The sequence below is a fragment of the Malaclemys terrapin genome, chromosome 5, assembly GCF_027887155.1.
Source record: "Malaclemys terrapin pileata isolate rMalTer1 chromosome 5, rMalTer1.hap1, whole genome shotgun sequence".
Lineage (NCBI taxonomy): Eukaryota > Metazoa > Chordata > Testudines > Emydidae > Malaclemys > Malaclemys terrapin.
Genome location: NC_071509.1, coordinates 50,364,886 through 50,386,464, shown reverse-complemented (window position 1 = coordinate 50,386,464; position 21,579 = coordinate 50,364,886). Strand labels below are relative to the sequence as shown.

Genomic DNA, 21,579 nt, shown 5'->3' with positions numbered 1-21,579 from the left:
TTTCCAGATCATTTATCTGGATCTGCACATGCATGTGCACAATTCAGGCTGGATAAATATCTGAATCCAGTTTCATGGGATCTGAAAGGACAATGTATAAAATCAAAATCAGAGGCCTTCATATTTAATAGAAGTCTAATTTCAATCTTCTGTACTAAAACCACAGATGAACAGAACTGGGGCCAAATATGTAACCAATTAGACTCAACACATTAATTAAGAGAGCCAATAAGCAATAGGACTAGTTACTGAGCCACTGAAATCTAAAGTTAATTTTTAAGAAAGTAAACTATTAACAATCCCCAATTTAAAAAAACTGATTTCCAGAGTTTGGCAACTTCATACACTTCTAGAATGCTCTCTAGAGAGTTGAAACTTTCAAACAAATAGGTTTTATAGAAAAATGATCCACAAGAAAAGTGCTTTGTGGTAAGAATATTTATATTTTTCCATTTTTTACACTTTTATTAACACTTACAAAAACATTCAAACACAGAAAAATTAAATAACTTTGGAAGCAGAATTCAAGTCTTTCTGCCTACATACATATGACAATTCCGATGTTGGCACAAAAAATAATCCACATTCATAAAACCCTTACTACTATATCAAACATAAGTAAATCATAGGCACTAGTTTATCAAATCCGTATTTCCACACTTCCGCAATATATCTGAATCTCTAAACACAGAAAGATCTAGGATTTCCTGATATTGAGAAACTGGTACTGCACAAAGGCTTCCTAGTAAACAGATTGTTTCTCTCTTCGGGAAATTATTAGCTATATTTCTGTGGGAGTAGAACAGCAGATAAAAGGATGCTTATGTAACTTAAGCACAACATACCTTCAACCAGTGATGAAGGTAATTGCTGGAATTTAAAAAAATAAATAATGTACACAATACTCTGATGCAGCCTTTATTTAAAAAATTAACCTGAATATCTTCAGAAAATTCAGATGATTTTCAAAACTAAAAAAAGTCAATTCAATATTTTCATAATAAAAATCACCAATTAAAATCCCTTCTCTTTTACTGAAGACTGCAGCATTGCTTTGTAACATTTTAAACAAATGTTTGGGCTTTGTTAGTGAGGCTGGATAGTTTTGATCCAATCTTCTGTTTCTTATAGTAGTTACCAGAGATACCACTAACTGAAATACGTTTTCTATGCCAGCAAATGACTGAAGGCTAGATCAGTAGCATGTACTGGTCGAATAGTGCACGGTAGCTCTTTTATAACCCCTGCTGCAGTTTTCCTACTGAATTACAGTATATTTGATGCCCTGACTTCAGAGAGCAGTCACACTTGAGAGAGCTTAGTCACTATGGTATGAAGTCTTTTCATTATTGATACAAATTGTGCTTGCAGCTGCTTGAGTAGTCATAGTTGCAGTCTAGTCCCTAAAACTTTCTATTTGGCTTTTCCCATCTCAAGTAGTGTTGCATGGCTTTTCATCCAGTAATGTTAACACTGGTCCAAAAGTCCAGAGTTCTCTGGAATTCCAGGATCAATTATCCTCTTAGTGGTGGGAGTCAAAATGCACTTACACTTCAAAGTGCTGGTAACTAATGGGATTAAAAGCTACCTACCATCCAATCCAGCGTAAAGCTTTTAGTGTTCTCCAGTCATTGTACAAAAGATACCATCATGTTAGCCATTGCTGCAAACGACGCATCCAGAAATCTTGTACTGAAAAATTCTACACACAAAAAACAGTACTCCCTGTTTAACTGACTCTCCCAACACATTTTTAGTTTTAAACCTTTATATTACAAATCTTCCAAAATAGAACAGAAAAAGCAGTCTGTATGTTAATTGTAAGAAAGAATTTTTCCACTGAGTAAAATGTTAGCAAGATTGCTAATAAGAATAGGTGAAAACAACGTAAATGTCAATAGGTAAGTCTGAGAGCCACTAGAGGAATTTAATAGTTTGTAAACATATGTAGCAGATTTCATACTCTGTCACCAAACAAGGTAAGATACAGATATGTAAGGCAAAGTACATAGTTAAAACACTAACATGGGCAATATCATCTGCAAAAATATTTACAATTTAAAATAAACCAATCTAAGAAATGGATAAAAGTAAAAAGTAGGATACAGAAAACTTCCTCATACCATGAAACATTACTTAAATGAATATCATTTGGCATCAACAGTACAACTCATTTCCTTACAATTTGTATGTTACAAGTGCATAGTTGTCTTTCCTTCTCATTAACTATTAGCATATACAATTGTGTTCCAGGCTATAAGCATTGTGGTGTGATATTAGAACAAATGGTTACTACTAGCTGCTCTTTCCTTTTTAAGGAAACCTGCTATAAAAAAAGGTTTCCTTAAATAGTTAGCAGTGTGCTAAAAGTGTGGTAGTATAGCAAAGGCCATCTTTCCTGAGCCAGGAACTATAAGGTTTAGAAAGATTGTACAACTGATACTAAGCCCTTTTGGCAATCAAAATATAAGAGCACATAAAATTGATGTGTCAAACAAACAAAAAGGATGCAACCTACACCATCTGAATGTGTGTATGTCTGCTACACCCAAACCTTTAATGATAAAACAATGCCATGACTATTATTTACCAACTCTAGGATACCTCCAGAGAGAACTGCTGGATTCTTTCTGAAGGATATATGTACCACTTTTTCCAACCAGAACTTTCTACAATTGTTTTAAGTGGGTGTTTCATTAGCACTGTAGTGATCCGCAATCAGAACTTTGGCTCTGATAACATGCTAATGTTTAAATAGTACATATTTACCAATGAATCATTCCGCTGAATTAGATGCCTGAATATGAAGTTTTGAACAATTGGAGTTTGCTATTTTACTTGCTGTTTTTCAAGATGGGCATTTCTTTGGCATTTGTTAGGTTTTTTTTGTCCAAACATTGGCCATTGTCATAAATGCTCAAATTGATACAATTTTTAGCAAGCAAGAAAAAAAAACAAAAAACCCTAGAAATGACAGCAATTCCATGTAAAAGATTGTATGATCACCAAATATATGATGTTAAATGTCATTAAAGTGCTGCTTTAAAATCTCTGCCAGTTTGTGCTAATTAAAGACAGAGGTCTGGGATTTTACAAATCCTGAAAGTCACATCTGAACAGTCTGCATATCAAGCTGTCTTTTAGCTTGGTGAAGGAGTGTCCATTAACCAGTGAACTTTGCATTTTTAAGCTTTGCAGTTCAGTAGCAGCCATCTTTCCAACTCTCGTCTTTTATGTTGCCATAGCTTTTAGGAGCTGGTAATGATCTAAAATAAAATGAGATTTATTTCAGTTTGGTTTGCACTTAATTTGTTCAAGCTGCAAATCATTAACATACATGAATTTAACATAAGTAAATTATTTTTTCTTGAAAACTAAACTATATGCTTTAACCATTTTGTTTCAGAAGCATCACTGTATTACACTGCACTTAAAAAAATAAATACTAAGTTCAAGGTTTAACATTTTATATTTTGACAACTTATGTTTTTAATAAAATGTTTAGTCATATGTAAATGGTTAAATGTAGAGGACTTCATAAAACTACACATTGCAGAACTATGAATCCGATCTGATGACATGCATTTATTTTACAGTAAAGCAGGCAAATCCTTATTGATGAAAGGACAACTCCATCCATTTTGTTCAGCCCAGTAATACAAAATTTCAAAAAGAAAATCACCTTCTCGCCATAAAAACACTAAAATAATTGTAAAGTTTAGATAAAATAAACATTTGATTTGGTAATGGGGAAGGACATCTTGCTGTAAAGTGAGATCAGTTATGCGATAGTGATTGAACCATTAAGAGGAGACTTCTAAGACTAGTATTAAGAGTTTGCAATCAGAAATAAGGCAGCCTTTTATTACATTTTAAGATTGTTAAATAAATAAAAAAGACAGACTAACACTGTCTGACACTGCACTTTCATTGTACCCAGTGGCAGAAATGTATTTTCAGTATGACAGCTACAGTTAAATTATTTTCTAACGCGTATGTGAGGAGACTTGTGCACCTTGACGACAGATTTTAGAAATAAGCAAAAACAGTTGAGATGTGTTCCTCTTCCTAAATATCTAAATCACTACAGGTTTCAGAATGGTAGCCGTGCTAGTCTGTATCAGCAAAAACAACGAGGAGTCCTTGTGGCACCTTAGAGACTAAGAACTCTAGCCCACGAAAGCTTATGCCCAAATAAATTTGTTAGTCTCTAAGGTGCCACAAGGACTCCTTGTCGTTTTTAAATCACTACAGTATTTCACTTAAGGCAGTGTGGCCTGTTGGGGAGGACAATGGACTTACAAGTTGAGATCTCAGTTCTTGTTCCAATTCTGCCACTGACCTTTGTGAAAACTTGGGCAATTACTTCCTCTTGGTACCTCAGGTTTCCGCTGTTTGTATAGCACTTTGAGATGATTTAAGAAAGGCTCCATAAAAGAGCCAAGTATTAATAAAATCTGCATAGCTTGCCCATTCCTTTTAAGGCTCGACAGTTGATAACTTGGAACAGAATACAAGTCTCTGAACACATTATTGTTTCTATTCAAACATTTAGCTAAGATTGGCATCTGAACTTATATAATAGTAAACAGAACTTCTTACCTGTTTTTTTATTCTACTGTGAATAAGGACTGAACTACTTTATGAGCATCATTATTGACATCTTAATGTATTTCACATGATTTATGTGAATTGTTTAACAAATCAAAATTTTTTGTTTAGCAGTATGCACCAAAAGATTTATCTTTTAAACTTGAACACTGCTTTTAAATTTGTCTTTTTCTTCTTTACTCATTTCTTAAAGTAATTGTCTAGTGCATGCACCTTTAATGTGTGGGTCTGTCTGTGGGGATAAATACTCACTTAAAATTAAAGAACTTTAGTTCTACACTACATTCAATAATACAATCCAAGTATACTATTAGCTTTACATCTGATACAAGCTCTTTTTGCAGGGGTGGAAGGAAGTATTTATTTTGACAGGAGAATGGACTGTGCAGATTTTAATACAGTAGGCCTGGGTTATCTTTATATGTTCCTATTCTTTTTTAAAGTTAATAGTTACTCTAGTTTTTTGTGGTAATGTACAAGGTACAAAAGAAGTGTTAAGGAAAGTGTTAGTTCTGAATACAGAACTTAAAATCCCCCCTCAGATTACTCACCTGCGAACAGGCTGTGCAAGTTTGCTGCGAGGCACTGGTATGCCCCCAGCAGAAGGGGCACTAGGTCTGGGCAAGCCACTCCTCACCCCCGTTGTCCCTGCTGGTCTGGTAAGAGTAGTACTGTTGATACTGCTGGCAGGGCTTGGAGAGCCTGAATTCTGAGCTGCAAGAGGTCCTGGTGAAGAACTGCTGTGTGTCAGTTGTGTAGCTTCTGGAGGAGCAGCAGCAGAACCAGGTCCATGGTTACTAAATGCTTTCAGTGGCTGTCGGAGAGCCAGAGGTGATGGTGCTGCAGGGGGCCGGAATTTACTTGGAGAAGGTACTGAAAAATGACATACACAAAATAATCAATCACTTTCACTAGAAGTAATGTTGAGTTATGGCTATGAGTGACCGTTTAATAAAAGGGAATGAACATTTTCACATGGAAAAGGTAAATGCAACAAAATAGTACATGTACTGGAATGTAGCCAATAAAACAGCATGGAGAAGGGGAGGTCAGATAACCTGCTAGTATCAAGTAATTTCTGCAATTTTTAGAAATTGTAGAATTATAGAAATGTAGCCTTGGACAGGGCCTCAAGAGGTCATCTAGTTCAGTGGTTCTTAACCAGGGGTCCAGGGCCCACAGGGGGGCCACGAGCAAGTTTCAGGGGGTCCACCAAGCAGGGCCGGCATTAGACTTGCTGGGGCCCAGGGCAGAAAGCCAAAGCCCCACCACCTGAGGCTGAAGCCTGAGCAACTTAGCTTCACAAGTCCCCCTGTGTCCTGGGACGCCGGGCAATTGTCCTGCTTGCTATCCCTTTACGCTGGCCCTGGCTTTTATATGGAGAAAAACAGTTGTCATGGCACAGACAGGTCATGGAATTTTTATAGCACGTTGGGGGGGGAATCAGAAAGAAAAAAAGGTTGAGAACCCCTGGATCTAGTTCATCTCCTCATGCTGAGGCAGCATTAAGTAGATATAGACCATCCATGACAGATGCTTGTCTAACCTGTTCTTAAAATGCTAGAAGGATGGGCATTCCAAACCTTCCCCAGGTAACTGTTCCAGTGCTTTACTATCCTTATACTTAGAGAATTTTTTCTAATATCCAACCCTACATTTTCCTTCTTGCAACCTAAGCCAATTAATACTTCTTCCTTCATTTGGCATGGAGAACATATTTGAAGACTTGTCCTCCCTCAGTCTTCTCTTCTTTAGACTAAATATGACCAATTCTTTCAAGCTGTCCTCATCGGTTAGGTTTTCCAAACCTCAATTTTTGTTGCTGTCCTCTGGATTCTCCTCCAATTAGTTCACATCTTTCTTAAAGTATGGTGCCCAAAAGTGGACAGAGTGCCAAGTAAAGCAGAACAATTATCACTTGTGTCTTACAAATGACACTTTTGTTAATACAGTCCAGAATGACACTTTGGGGGGAGGGGGAACATCATACTGTTGACTCATTCAATTTGTGATCCACTATCCTTTTCTGCAGTACTGCTGCCTAGTGAGTTATTTAAATTCTTTATTTGTGCATTTGATTTTTCCTTCCTAAGTGTAGTACTTAAAGATCTTGACATCCCAGGCCTGTAACTCCATTCACCTTGCGTTAACAGTTTATATTTTGGATTCATGAACAAGACTGTTCTCTATATCAATCATGGTAAATGCCAAGAAAGATTTTGTACCTATGTTAGGTTACTTTTGCAAGAGTATTCTGTTCAAAACAATATTTGAAATAGAAGCATCTGTCAAGAATAAATTTAGGACAACTCACAGTTGCTTCAGATTCGTATAAATGGAAGAGTTGCACTCCTCAGTGAGAAAGTTTTAAAAAGGCACATTGCTAAATGGAAGTTCTGAAGACACCAGGTTGCTGTACTATCGCTGAAGGTTAGTTACACCTGCATTTCTAATTCTGTATACTGATTTTGATGCAATGAGACTTTGCTAAGAAAAAAATCCAAGGATCCTAAAGGTTACTCTTAAGCCTCGCCTCTTAACTCAGTCCGTTAATCACAGACTAAGACCAAGCATAATGATTTGATAATGTTAAAGTCTGAGCTACCATAAACATAAGAACATGAGCCTAAAAGTGAATATACTAGAGCATTTAGTTAAAATACAGATAGAAAACTATGATTAACAGCCTTCCTCCCAACAAGATATTTATCAAACTTTTCCTGGGAAAATCTTCAAGCCCAAGGAAGTCCCATTTGCAGTTTGTTTCACTTAACCATTTAGACATGCAATACTTTTATGCCTTATTTCTCTTGGTGTTCAAGAAGCTTCATAAAGTTTACACACAGTGGCTTGGTCTAAACTTAAACTCATGTTCTCATAGTAACGTTAGTGAAGGGTATGAAAACACCCAAACCCAGACTGACAAAACCTCCAGTGGAGGAACAGCTATGCCAGCAGAAGAGTGCTTCTGTCAACATAGCTAACAAAGTTGGGAGGTGGTGTTCCTTCTGTCAGTAGCCTATACTAAGGGGCTATGCCAGCATAGCTGTAGTGTAGACAGTATTAACATCTGTTAACTTGCTTTTCTGATGTGTGTTAAAAGGGAGTATTCTCCCTGAAACTTCTAGTATAATGGGAGTTACCCTAACAGGAGTTCCCTTGTGCATCGTATGACACTAAATAGTATGTTGCTGACATTTTAGACATTTAGCAATATTTTTTTGTCATCTGTCTTATCTATAGAAAGATACTAACTAAAGAATATTTAAATTACCAGTGTCATTGATGCATGTAAATCATTCTTAGTAGTGCATTAGTGTGCCACCAGTACAATACATCTTAAACTTTATTCTCCAAATAAAATATTAAAAGCCATTAATAGAACAGTCTTATTTATTTAGCCTTAATATTGTTAAAAAAAGTAAAACAGAATATTTGAACCAAATTATTTCCTTGAGATCTTGATAGAATTCCACTAGCCTTAAAACTAGCTTATCACCTTTTTAAGGTGGATTCAGTGATAAGGTAGACACAGGAAATTAGATTAAATTTATTCAGAAAAATACAATAGTAAAATTAGTGTTCAACAAATGACTATAGCTATCGTGAATTTGGTGTTCAACAAGTGAATATACCATACCAATTTGTCATCATTTGTATCTGCTGGAGGTCACAATCATGGTTGGCTCCCCATTGTGATAGATGCAGTACAAACTTGAAGGAGATAGTTCCTACCCTACAGAGTTTATTAATCTCTCTTTAAGGCAATACTTGACAATTCAAACAAAGAAGGTAAAGCAGAGTGAGGGAACGACTAGAATAAAAATAGGGGCATAGGGTTGCAAATTCGTTAGATACACAATTAGTAGGTTGCAAGTTGCTGTTTATGAACTATATTTAATACAGGAGTAATTGTGGCACCTTAGAGACTAACAAATTTATTAGAGCATAAGCTTTCGTGGGCTACAACCCACTTCTTCGGATGACAGACCTGCGGGTGGCTATCTTAAAACAGAAACTTCAAAAACAGACTCCAACGAGAGACTGCTGAGCTGGAATTGATATGCAAACTAGACACAATCAACTCAGGATTAAATAAGGACTGGGAATGGCTGAGCCATTACAAACATTGAATCTATCTCCCCTTGTAAGTATTCTCACACTTGCTTCTTATCAAACTGTCTGTACTGAGCTATCTTGATTATCACTTCAAAAGTTTTTTTTCTCTTACTTAATTGGCCTCTCAGAGTTGGTAAGACAACTCCCACCTGTTCATGCTCTCTGTATGTGTGTATATATATCTCCTCAATATATGTTTCACTCTATATGCATCCGAAGAAGTGGGTTGTAGCCCACGAAAGCTTATGCTCTAATAAATTCGTTAGTCTCTAAGGTGCCACAAGTACTCCTGTTCTTTTTGAGGATACAGACTAACACGGCTGCTACCCTGAAACCTATATTTAATACAGTATTAAAGGCACACAAAAATATGATCTCCATATTTCCACTGGCCTCCAGACTGGCCATTTTCCATAGACATAGCAGAAGTGGGTCTTGAGGAGGGATCTGAAGCAGCAAATAGTGGCTCTCTTGATCAGGAAGGGATAGCAGGGAATAAAGCAAGGGTGGGCAAACTTTTTGGGCTGAGGGCTGCATCAGGTTTTGGAAATTGTATGGAGGGCCGGTTAGGGGAGGGGGTTGTGGCCCGGCCCCCACCTCCTATCTGCCCCCACCCTCCCGGGTCCCCTGCCCCATCCACACTCCTCCGCTCCCTATCCTATTAACTGCCCATGGACCCTTGCCGCCCCATCCAACCTCTCCTCTCATTCCTGATGGTCCCCCCCAGGACCCCTCCCCCATTCATAGATTCTAGGGCTGGAAGGGACCTCGAGAGGTCATTGAGTCCAGTCCCCTTCCCTCATGGCAGGACCAAATACTGTTTAGACCATCTAACCTGCTCTTAAATAGCTCCAGAAATGGAGATTCTACAATCTCCCTAGGCAGTTTATTCCAGTGTTTAACCACCCCTTCTCCCTGTCCCCTGACTGCCCCTGGAACCCCTGACCTTTCATAGATTCATAGATTATAGGACTGGAAGGGACCTCGAGAGGTCATCGAGTCCAGTCCCCTGCCCGCATGGCAGGACCAAATACTGCCTAGACCATCCCTAATAGACATTTATCTAACCTACTCTTAAATATCTCCAGAGACGGAGATTCCACAACCTCCCTAGGCAATTTGTTCCAGTGTTTAACCACCCTGACAGTTAGGAACTTTTTCCTAATGTCCAACCTAGACCTCCCTTGCTGCAGTTTAAACCCATTGTTTCTGGTTCTATCCTTAGAGGCTAAGGTGAACAAGTTCTCTCCCTCCTCCTTATGACACCCTTTTAGATACCTGAAAACTGCTATCATGTCCCCTCTCAGTCTTCTCTTTTCCAAACTAAACAAACCCAGTTCTTTCAGCCTTCCTTCATAGGTCATGTTCTCAAGACCTTTAATCATTCTTGTTGCTCTTCTCTGGACCCTTTCCAATTTCTCCACATCTTTTTTAAAATGCGGCGCCCAGAACTGGACACAATACTCCAGCTGAGGCCTAACCAGAGCAGAGTAGAGCGGAAGAATGACTTCTCGTGTCTTGCTCACAACACACCTGTTAATGCATCCCAGAATCATGTTTGCTTTTTTTGCAACAGCATCACACTGTTGACTCATATTTAGCTTGTGGTCCACTATAACCCCTAGATCCCTTTCTGCCGTACTCCTTCCTAGACAGTCTTTTCCCATTCTGTATGTGTGAAATTGATTTTTCCTTCCTAAGTGGAGCACTTTGCATTTGTCTTTGTTAAACTTCATCCTGTTTAACTCAGACCATTTCTCCAATTTGTCCAGATCATTTTGAATTATGACCCTGTCCTCCAAAGCAGTTGCAATCCCTCCCAGTTTGGTATCATCCGCAAACTTAATAAGCGTACTTTCTATGCCAATATCTAAGTCGTTGATGAAGATATTGAACAGAGCCGGTCCCAAAACAGACCCCTGCGGTACCCCACTCGTTACGCCTTTCCAGCAGGATTGGGAACCATTAATAACAACTCTCTGAGTACGGTTATCCAGCCAGTTATGCACCCACCTTATAGTAGCCCCATCTAATTTGTATTTGCCTAGTTTATCGATAAGAATATCATGCGAGACCGTATCAAATGCCTTACTAAAGTCTAGATATACCACATCCACCGCTTCACCCTTATCCACAAGGCTCGTTATCCTATCAAAGAAAGCTATCAGATTGGTTTGACATGATTTGTTCTTCACAAATCCATGCTGGCTATTCCCTATCACCTTACCACCTTCCAAGTGTTGGCAGATGATTTCCTTAATTACTTGCTCCATTATCTTCCCTGGCACAGAAGTTAAACTAACTGGTCTGTAGTTACCTGGGTTGTTTTTATTTCCCTTTTTATAGATGGGCACTATATTTGCCCTTTTCCAGTCTTCTGGAATCTCTCCCGTCTCCCATGACTTTCCAAAGATAATAGCTAGAGGCTCAGATACCTCCTCTATTAGCTCCTTGAGTATTCTAGGATGCATTTCATCAGGCCCGGGTGACTTGCAGGCATCTAACTTTTCTAAGTGATTTTTAACTTGTTCTTTTTTTATTTTATCCGCTAAACCTACCCCCTTCCCAATAGTATTCACTATGTTAGGCATTCCTTCAGACTTCTCGGTGAAGACCGAAACAAAGAAGTCATTAAGCATCTCTGCCATTTCCAAGTTTCCTGTTACTGTTTCTCCCTCTTCACTAAGCAGTGGGCCTACCCTGTCTTTGGTCTTCCTCTTGCTTCTAATATATTGATAAAAAGTCTTCTTGTTTCCTTTTATTCCCGTAGCTAGTTTGAGCTCATTTTGTGCCTTTGCCTTTCTAATCTTGCCCCTGCATTCCTGTGTTGTTTGCCTATATTCATCCTTTGTAATCTGTCCTAGTTTCCATTTCCTTGACTGCCCCCTGCTGCCCCCTCCTTACTGACTGCCCCCCCTGGTACCCCTGCCCCCATTCAACCCCCTATTCCCCCCCCGACCACCCCGCCCCCATCCACACTCCCGCCCCTGACCACCACCCCAAACTCCCATGCCCTCTATCCAACCCCCGCTGCTCCGTGCTCCCTTACCATGCTGCCTGGAGCACCGGGTAAGGCCGGGCTCTGCAGCTGCACTGCCCCAGGAGCTCACAGCCCCGCTGCCCAGAGCATTGCGCCGGCGGCAGAGCGAGCGAGCTGAGGCTGCGGGGGAAGGGGGACAGCAGGGGAGAGGCCAGGGGCGAGCCTCCCGGGCCAGGAGCTCGGGGGCCGGGCAGGACGGTCCCACAGGCAGAATGTGGCCCGCAGGCCATAGTTTGCCCACCCTTGGAATAAAGCATGAAGCTGCTTATGCAAGAAGTTGACAAACAAGTGGTGGAGGCTAGAATAATTAGATATGGACAATGCAATAAGCTACAAGAGCAGATAAACAGAGAAGGGGCTACATCATGTACAGCCTTAAAGGCAAGGAACAGATTATAACTGATCAGTGGAGAAGAAGAAGCCAGAAGGGGGATTCAAAGGAAAAAAAAAAGTATGCTGTGGACAGAATGAGTTGACAGGAAGATTATTTTAGCAGCAACATTCTACATGGACCCAAGGAGGGGCACAAATCTGGAGGATTAGGCTTTAACGAATAAAAACAGTGACAAGTATTTAAAAGTGCTTATACACAAATGTTAGAAGTCTAAATAATAAGATGGGTGAACTAAAGTGCCTCGTGATAAAGAAGGATATTGATATAATAGACATCACAGAAACCTGGTGGACTGACGACAATCAATGGGACACAATCATTCCGGGGTACAAAATATATCGGAAGGATAGAACAGGTCGTGCGGGGGGGGGGGGGGGGGGGGGGGGGGGGGGAAGGAGTGGCACTATATGTGAAAGAAAATGTAGAATCAAATGAAGTAAAAATCCTAAGTGAATCCACATGTTCCACAGAATCTCTATGGATAGTAATTTCATGCTCTAATAAGAATATAACATTAGGGATCTATTAGCGACCACCTGACCAGGACAGTGATAGTGACGATGAAATGCTAAGGGAAATTAGGCTATTAAAATTAAGAACTCAATAATATTGGGGGATTTCAATTATCCCCATATTGACTGGGTACATGTCACGTCAGGACGAAATGCAGAGACAAAATTTCTCGATACTTTAAATGACTGCTTCATGGAGCAGCTGGTACGGGAACCCACAAGGGGAGAGGCAACTCTAGATTTAGTCCGGAGTGGAGCGCAGGAGCTGGTCCAAGAGGTAATAACAACAGGACCGCTTGGAAATAGTGACCATAATATAACAACATTTAACATCCCTGTTGTGGGAAGAACATCTCAACAGCCCAACACTGTGGCATTTAATTTCAAAAAGGGGAACTATGCAAAAATGAGGGGGTTAGTTAAACAGAAATTAAAAGGTACAATGACTAAAGGGAAATCCCTGCAAGCTGCATGGGCGCTTTTTAAAGACGCCATAATAGAGGCCCAACTTAAATGTATACCCCAAATTAAGAAACACGGTAAAAAAAACTAAAAAAGAGCCACCGTGGCTTAACCATGTAAAAGAAGCAGTGAGCGATAAAAAGACTTCCTTTAAAAAGTGGAAGTCAAATCCTAGCAAGGTAAATAGAAAGGAACATAAACACTGCCAAATTAAGTGTAAAAATGTAATAAGAAAAGCCAAAGAGGAGTTTGAAGAACTGCTAGCCAAAAACTCAAAAGGTAATAAAATGTTTTTTAAGTACATCAGAAGCAGGAAGCCTGCTAAACAACCAGTGGGGCCCCTCGATGATAGAGATAGAAAAAGAGCGCTTAAAGATGATAAAGTCATTGCAGAGAAACTAAATGAATTCTTTGCTTCAGTCTTCATGGCTGAGGATGTTAGGGAGATTCCCAAACCTGAGCTGGCTTTTGTAGGTGACAAATCTGAGGAACTGTCACAGATTGAAGTGTCACAAGAGGAGGTTTTGGAATTAATTGATAAACTTAACATTAAGAAGTCACCAGGACCAGATGGCATTCACCCAAAAGTTCTGAAAGAACTCGAATGTGAAATTGCGGAACTATTAACTAGGGTTTGTAACCTGTCCTTTAAATCGGCTTCTGTACCCAACGACTGGAAGATAGCTAATGTAACGCCAATATTTAAAAAGGGCTCTAGAGGTGATCCTGGCAATTACAGACCGGTAAGTCTAACGTCGGTACTGGGCAAATTAGTCGAAACAAAAGTAAAGAATAAAATTGTCAGACACATAGAAGAACATAAATTGTTGGGCAAAAGTCAACATTGTTTCTCTAAAGGGAAATCATGTCTTACTAATCTATTAGAGTTCTTTGAAGAGGTCAACAAACATGTGGACAAGGGGGATCCAGTGGACATAGTGTACTTAAGATTTCCAGAAAGCCTTTGACAAGGTTCCTCACCAAAGGCTCTTACGTAAATTAAGTTTTCATGGGATAAAAGGGAAGGTCCTTTCATGGATTGAGAACTGGTTAAAAGACAGGGAACGAAGGGTAGGAATTAATGGTAAATTCTCAGAATGGAGAGGGGTAACTAGTGGTGTTCCCTAAGGGTCTGTCCTAGGACCAATCCTATTCAACTTATTCATAAATGATCTGGAGCAAGGGGTAAAAAGTGAGGTGACTAAGTTTGCAGATGATACTAAACTGCTCAAGATAGTTAAGACCAAAGCAGACTGTGAAGAACTACAAAAAGATCTCACAAAACTAAGTGATTGGGCAACAAAATGGCAAATGAAATTTAATGCAGATAAATGTAAAGTAATGCACATTGGAAAAAATAACTCCAACTCTATATACAATATGATGGGGGCTAATTTAGCTACAACAAATCAGGAAAAAGATCTTGGAGTCATAGTGGATAGTTCTCTGAAGACGTCCATGCAGTGTGCAACGGCAGTCAAAAAAGCAAACAGGATGTTAGGAATCATTAAAAAGGGGATAGAGAATAAGACGGAGAATATATTATTGCCCTTATATAAATCGATGGTACGCCCACATCTTGAATACCGCGTACAGATATGGTCTCTTCATCTCAAAAAAGATATACTGGCACTAGAAAAGGTTCAGAGAAGGGCAACTAAAATGATTAGGGGTTTGGAGAGGGTCCCATATGAGGAGAGATTAAAGAGGCTAGGACTTTTCAGCTTGGAAAAGAGGAGACTAAGGGGGGATATGAGAGGTATATAAAATCATGAGTGATATGGAGAAAGTAGATAAAGAAAAGTTATTTACTTATTCCTATAATACAAGAACTAGTGGTCACCAAATGACATTAATAGGCAGCAGGTTTAAAACAAATAAAAGGAAGTTCTTCTTCACACAGCGCACAGTCAACGTGTGGAACGCCTTACCTGAGGAGGTTGTGAAGGCTAGGACTATAACAGCGTTTAAAAGAGAACTGGATAAATTCATGGAGGTTAAGTCCATTAGTGGCTATTAGCCACGATGGATAAGGAATGGTGTCCTTAGACTCTGTTTGTCAGAGGGTGGAGATGGATGGCAGGAGAGAGATCACTTGATCATTACCTGTTAGGTTCACTCCCTCTGTGGCTCCTGGCATTGGCCACTGTCAGTAGACAGGATACTGGGCTAGATGGACCTTTGGTCTGACCCAGTACGGCCATTCTTATGTTTTTAAAGATGAAATACTGCTAGTAACTTAAGGGTGTTACTGAAATTGCAAAAGGTCTAAGTCATGCAATAGTTTAAACATAAAACTTTCCTACAATCTTTGATAGATCTCATCTAGGTGTAGAACATGTATATGACATCACAGTCACCACCTTGACTACACGGTTTTAAACCAGCCAAGGATCATTGCTCTTACATCACACTAAATGGCCTTTAGTTTTGGTCTGTTATGATGTTTGAGATACTCTCCTGCAGGCACAAAGGGAAGAGGGTTTCTAGGCAAAATATGGGACTTGTAAAGTAGTAACATTCTTAAGAATATGACATAATTAGAGATCGTTTGCAAGTTTCCAGTAGAGATATGTAGCCAATAAAATAATGTAAACATCCCAATTCCCCAAAGTCAGTTTTCTTCTGAACTACAATATTATGAATAGGGTTCCAGTCAGAGCTATGAATTCATAAAATACTTCAGTCACCACAGCACCACACTGTCCACTTATTTTTAACAGTTGTATTTGTTTTGAGAGCAAAGGTTCTTAACAAGGCAAAGTACTTTGTTTAAATCATTCATTCTTTGATTAACTCCAAACCACAGCCAGCATGACATAATTATTGGCAGATGGCCTAATAGTTCTGTTCTATGTAGCAAAAGTACTTTGCCTAGAGAACACTTTTGAACAATATTTAATAAAAGTCCATTTGGCATCTTTAGATTAGAAAGGAGACTTACCTGTAAGCAGAGTTCCCTGAAGACAGAAGAACAAAGGAGTAAACTCGTGGATTAATTAATAAGACTTGCTTGTTGTACAATGGTGGGGCATATACAATTCAAGTGCTATATATACACACACACCACTAACACAAGCAGTTGAATTAAACAAAATGAGAAAGTGTTTGAGAACTCTACTTACATATAAGTAACTTCATTCCTTTAAAAAGATATGATTAGAAATTCTAGCTACAGCACAAGGATGAAGCCACTCCAGTCTGGGCGTAAGGAGACATGCTTTTAATTCCCGTTCTGCCACAGACTTTTTGTATGACATTAGATAAGTCATTTAGTTTGGGATTCAGTTTCTCCTTCTGTAAAATGGGGATAATTGCCTATCTCACTGGGATATTGTGAGGGTAAAATTGTCTAAGTCATGCTGAAGTCAGATGAAAGACACTCAGTGTTATATACACTCCAGAAAATTGAATCTAGTCCATAGAGGCAAAGATCAACATATCATAAGAATTTGATGTGAAGAGATTCTGATCAGTATGAAAGAACAGAGTGTGGTCACCTGGTTAGAATAGGAACAGTCAGGAATCTGGGTTCTGGCTATCACTGGCTTGCTATGTGATCTTGAATAAGTTGTATAAACTACTTCAGTTTAACTGTTAAATACAATTTCTTGGCTATTTCACAGGGGTGTTGGTTTTATTCTGTATAACGCACTGAGATCATCCTTGCACAAAGAGATATTACAGTTGTGTTATGCACTTTGAAATACCAGTAGCAGTAAAAATATTTCCAGAACAGATTGTCCTTTTAAGACCTTTGAAGTACAGAAAATCAGAAAAGTGATAAAAAGTGTTTTACTGTTAGTAAATGTTTAGAGAAACAACAAATAAGCTCACTGTTGTAATGATTGCTCTGTTCTGATATTTACATGACAATGATTTATACATCTGTTAAAACTTCCTAAACAGTTATTAAAATAAGTGACATTCTGGGATGAGGAAGTTACTCATTTTGTGCAATAACGATGGTTCTTCGAGATGTCTCTCCCTATGGGTGCTCCACTCTAGGTGTATCTGTGCCCCTGCACTTCTAAACAGAGATTTTAGGTAGCAGTTCAGCCCGCACATGCACTGTCCCGCCCTCATGGTCTGTCTCGAGGCTATCTATTGCTGTAGTCTCAGGTGACATCAGGTGACAGTCCCAAGGGGGTTTCTGTAACCCAACCTGTCACAAAGGGTCCCTGAAGAGGGACTGGGAAGGGAGGTGGGAGTGAGGGAGGAATGTGAATTGAATGGCGTAACCCTTCAAAATAATCTCCAAGACCCATCTGTCGGAGGTGATATTCTTCCAACTGTTGTGAAAGAGGGCCAAGAGACTTCTGAAGGGATGTGACAGGTGCATAGAAAGCAGCTGATACTGCAAGGAATAACTGTTTGGACCCTCAACCAAACTGTCAAAAGTGCTCAGCAGAGAAGAGGTGAAGGGACACTGATTGGGGTGCTGACTGCTTCCACTTTTGTATTCTGGGCCTTTTGCGCTACAATTCAAAATAGCACTGTGAGGGTGGTACTGAAGAGGTTGTGACCTGTGATGTACTTGAGAGCTGTATCTTCTCTTTTGTCCCGCAGTGTAGGTTCTCAGGGAGTGTAATGTGGCCCAGGAATCCTTCAGGGTGTGGAGAGTGGAGTCTGTCTGTCCGCCAAGAGCTTGGGCCCTTCAAATGGGAGATCTTCCACCATTGATTGCAGCTCTTTGGGCAACCCTGAAAGGTGTAACCAGGAAGACAACCTTATTATCACCGCCTTAGAGACCAAGCGGGCTGCTGTATCGGCCACGTCCAGTATCTTTATCACAGTTCTAGCTACTAAACGGCCCTCTCTGACAAGGGCCTGAAACTGCTCCTTTTGTGCCTCTGACAGATGTTCCACAAACTCATTGCGTTTTCCATCATTAATAAAACCATATTTGGTCCTGACAGCTTGGTAGTTTGTGACTCTAAGCTGCAATGTCACCAACGAATACGCCTTCCTCCCAAAGAGATCTAGCTTCTTCCAATCCCAATTGAATGGGGTCGACTTGGCATGATGATGTTTGCTGTGTGCATTAACCGCATCTACTACAATCGAGTTGGGTTGTGGATGTTGAAACAAAGCTTGCCTTTTGGGGAGGTATGTAGTACTTCTTGTTGGCTCTCTTGCAGGTTGATGCGATGGAGGCTGGTGTCTGGCCAGATGACTTTGGCAGGATCTAGAATCACCTCATTAATTGGGAGGGCAACTTTGGACAAGGAGACAGTATGGAGAATATCCATCAGCTTGTGATGCATGTCGGTTATCTCCTACAGGGGAATTTGCAGCTCATCTGCCATTCTCTTGGTAAGATCCTGAAAGTTCTTAAAATCATCACCTAGTGATGGAGGGGGAGGCATTACAGACTCATCTGGGAAAGATGAGGAGAAGTTTGCGGGGGGAGCTTCCCCTTTGAGCCTTTTTTTCCTGGTCTTCAAAAGTTTCCTCCACCTCTGGCTCAGGAGCTCTGGACAGTGATGCTATAGGGGACCATCTGGTGAACTCTCTCTGAAAGACACTGTATGCCCTCAATACGTAGGTTGTGTACATCACAAAAGGATCCCAATAAGGCCATTAGGGAGGTAAGGGCAAGGGTGGTGGGGGTGCCCAAGGAAGTCCATACCATGATTGCAGGTCAGCTTGAAGGAACTGGGGAGGTCCCTTGTATTGTGACAGCAGGCCACAGCGAGAGGCCATGAAAATGACATCCTCTGGGTGCCATAGTGGCCGATCATGCTGGGGAACCCCTCTGGCTGGTCAATGGCTTGGAGCCCTTTTTGTCGAGCTCGAGCCTTTACAGGGGGGAGTCTGCGGGTTTTTTCACAACTCTACCCTTTTGAAGTAGAAGGCTCTGGGGATGAGCCAGGGTTGGCACCGGAGTCCCCTCTTGGCTGAAGTGCCTTTTTCATAAGGAGGAGTTTTCACTTCAGCTCCCAGTTTTTACGAAACCTTGCCTTTAGCTGCTGGCAGAGGGAGCACTTCTGAGGGAAATGGGACTACCTCAGACACAGTGAGAGTGTGTGTCTGTTACTGGAATCAACTCCTTGCAGGAAAGGCACCTCTTCAAGTTAGAGAAAATGCCCAGCTCTCCTGTGAAAAATACAGAAGAGATGTTCTTTTTCTTCCTATTCTTTTTTTCTTTTTTTAACTGAAAGTAGTTAGAATGATTTCTAAACACCCTGAGGGAAGAAAGGGGAGGATCCTCCAAAAAAGGGTAAAAACAAACTAAAGATCCCTTTCTTTTTTTTAAAGCAATGGGGTAATGAAACACTAACTATTAAGAACAAAAGAACCCAAAACAACTACTACTTATGCAGATAAGGAAGGGACAACTGCTCCCTCAGTTTGAGGCCAAAGGAAGGAACTGAGGGGTTCCCTCATGCAGCCTTGAAGCAGACCATGAGGGAGGGACCCAGCGCACGTGTGGGCTGAATGGACACTGCTATCTAAAGTCTCTGACCAGAGGCGCAGTTACAGATACAGTGAAGTACCTATAGGGACACTACTTGAAAAAAAAATCTATAGACCAAAATGGAAGATAGTTTTGATCTCTTTTCATGAAGATCCTAGAATGCTAAGACAGCATAACAAACTTTAGAGTGTTTTAAACTTTGGGCTTTAGAATTTTATTTTTGACAGTCTAATTAAAAGAAACCACTTCAAACCCCAAGCAAGAGAAGCTACTAAATTCCTCTACAGGTTCCAACATTTCCAGATTGATAAGTATTCTGTCCAGTTCTCTCTAGAAAATCTGGGAAGTATCCAGAATTAGGACTAGAAGGAAATGGCTAGCCAGAAAGACTGCATTAAAATTTTTTGTTCAGGAAACATTGGCAGTTTTATTCCAATCCAGGTGACTGACTAAAGAGGTCTCGCAAAAAGAGTTCAGTTCTTTAGTTATCCTCAAGATTGAGTGAAATTCCTGATATTGCTAGGCAGGGCCGGCTCTAGGCACCAGCAAAACAAGCTGGTGCTTGGGGCAGCACATTTTTAGGGGCGGCATGGCCAGCGCCAAAATGCCACCCCTAAAAATGTGCCCCGGCCGCCCTAGCTCACCTCCGCTGCTGCTGCCACGGCGCGCGAAACAGCTGATTCGCGTGCCACTACTCGCCCTCCCTCCCAGGCTCTCAAGCGAATCAGCTGTTTCGCATGCAGCAGCGGCTCAGGGTCTCCCCCTCCCTCCCAGGCTCTCAAACCTGGGGGGGGGGGGGGAAAGACTCCGAGTGGCCGTGGCGTGGGCGCTGCTTCTCCCCCTCCCTCCCAGGCTTGAGAGCCTGGGGGGAGGAGGAAGGGCTGGGGATTTGGGGAAGGGGCGGAGTTGAGGCGGGGCTGGGGTAATTAAAGAACGGGGGGGGGGGGGAGAATTGTTTTTGCTTTGGGCAGCAAAAATCCTAGAGCTGGCCCTGTTGCTAGGAAATGTTCTGAACAGATCAGTTAGACATATTTATGATTAACCACAAGAATCTGGAACAAATTTTATTTTATTAGGTTGATGAAAGTGCTATTAATAAGGGGAAGGCAGAAGACAGTAAAACTTCCTGCATACAATGATGTAACTTGTTAGTGGCTTTAAGTTGTGCATTGACTATTAATTGTCAGAGATATGTTTTAAGATCAATTGAGTATTTGGTATGAAAAAATTCCAGTCACTGATATAAAATAAGTGACTTTACAATAGAGACTTCTCTAATGTACTTAATTTTAAGGTGAAGCATGGTCTTGCACTAGGATCTTCAGCACTTTAATAGAGACAACAGAATCAACTGCACTTTAATAAATATATGTTTTGGTTATACCTTCATAGTGAGATGATAGTGTCTTGTACAAGCCCACCAGAATTTAAAACAACTAATTAGGGCTCAGATATTAAGTTTGGTCCAGTCGGATTTAAGTTTAAATTTTGATTCTTCTGGCAAGAATGTACTTGAGCCATTAATAGCATAAACAACCAGAGCTACTATACTAATATTTTCTAGACTATTTTCTGACTAAAAACATATAATTGTTATTTTTGCAACATATCTTAAGAAAAATTGCTGCTACACTTGAACTTTTTCAGGAGTAACTAATTGGCTAGCATCTATTTCTAACAGACATGTAAGGCAACAATTTTTCAGTCATGATTGTTGACATTTTTCTAATGCAAAGGGAGAAGAGAAATTAAAAAAAAATACACAACGCAGTGTTAAAAATTAATCTCATGAATGCAGCCTTAATGAATATGGCTTCAGAAATCAGCTTTGCTAATCCAGAACTGATTTTTTTTTTTTTATTTATTTCTTATGTTTGAAGTCATAAGTCTTTGAATCATGTCTCAAGAAACCTTTCTGCCCACAGCAGACAAGACAGGATTGTGCTATATTGATATATTAAACTCAATTTACTGTTAGTCTCTACATGTAATTGTTTGTATTTGTTAAATTAAAGGTATA

General features: G+C 40.1%; 1 protein-coding gene across 2 annotated transcripts in view; it reads right to left on the bottom strand.

Annotated features, from left to right (window-relative positions):
- Nucleotides 1-422: 422 nt before the first annotated feature.
- The window catches only part of SLAIN2 (SLAIN motif family member 2), a 61,082-nt gene continuing 39,925 nt past the window's right edge, over nt 423-21,579 (bottom strand). For both annotated transcript variants that reach the window (XM_054029867.1, XM_054029868.1), the window contains 2 exons: nt 5,163-5,484; nt 423-3,266 (listed from right to left, as the gene is read on the bottom strand). In XM_054029867.1, coding sequence (XP_053885842.1) covers nt 3,200-3,266; nt 5,163-5,484 — 389 coding nt within the window. In that variant the 3' untranslated portion in view covers nt 423-3,199. The remainder of the gene's footprint in view (nt 3,267-5,162; nt 5,485-21,579) is intronic.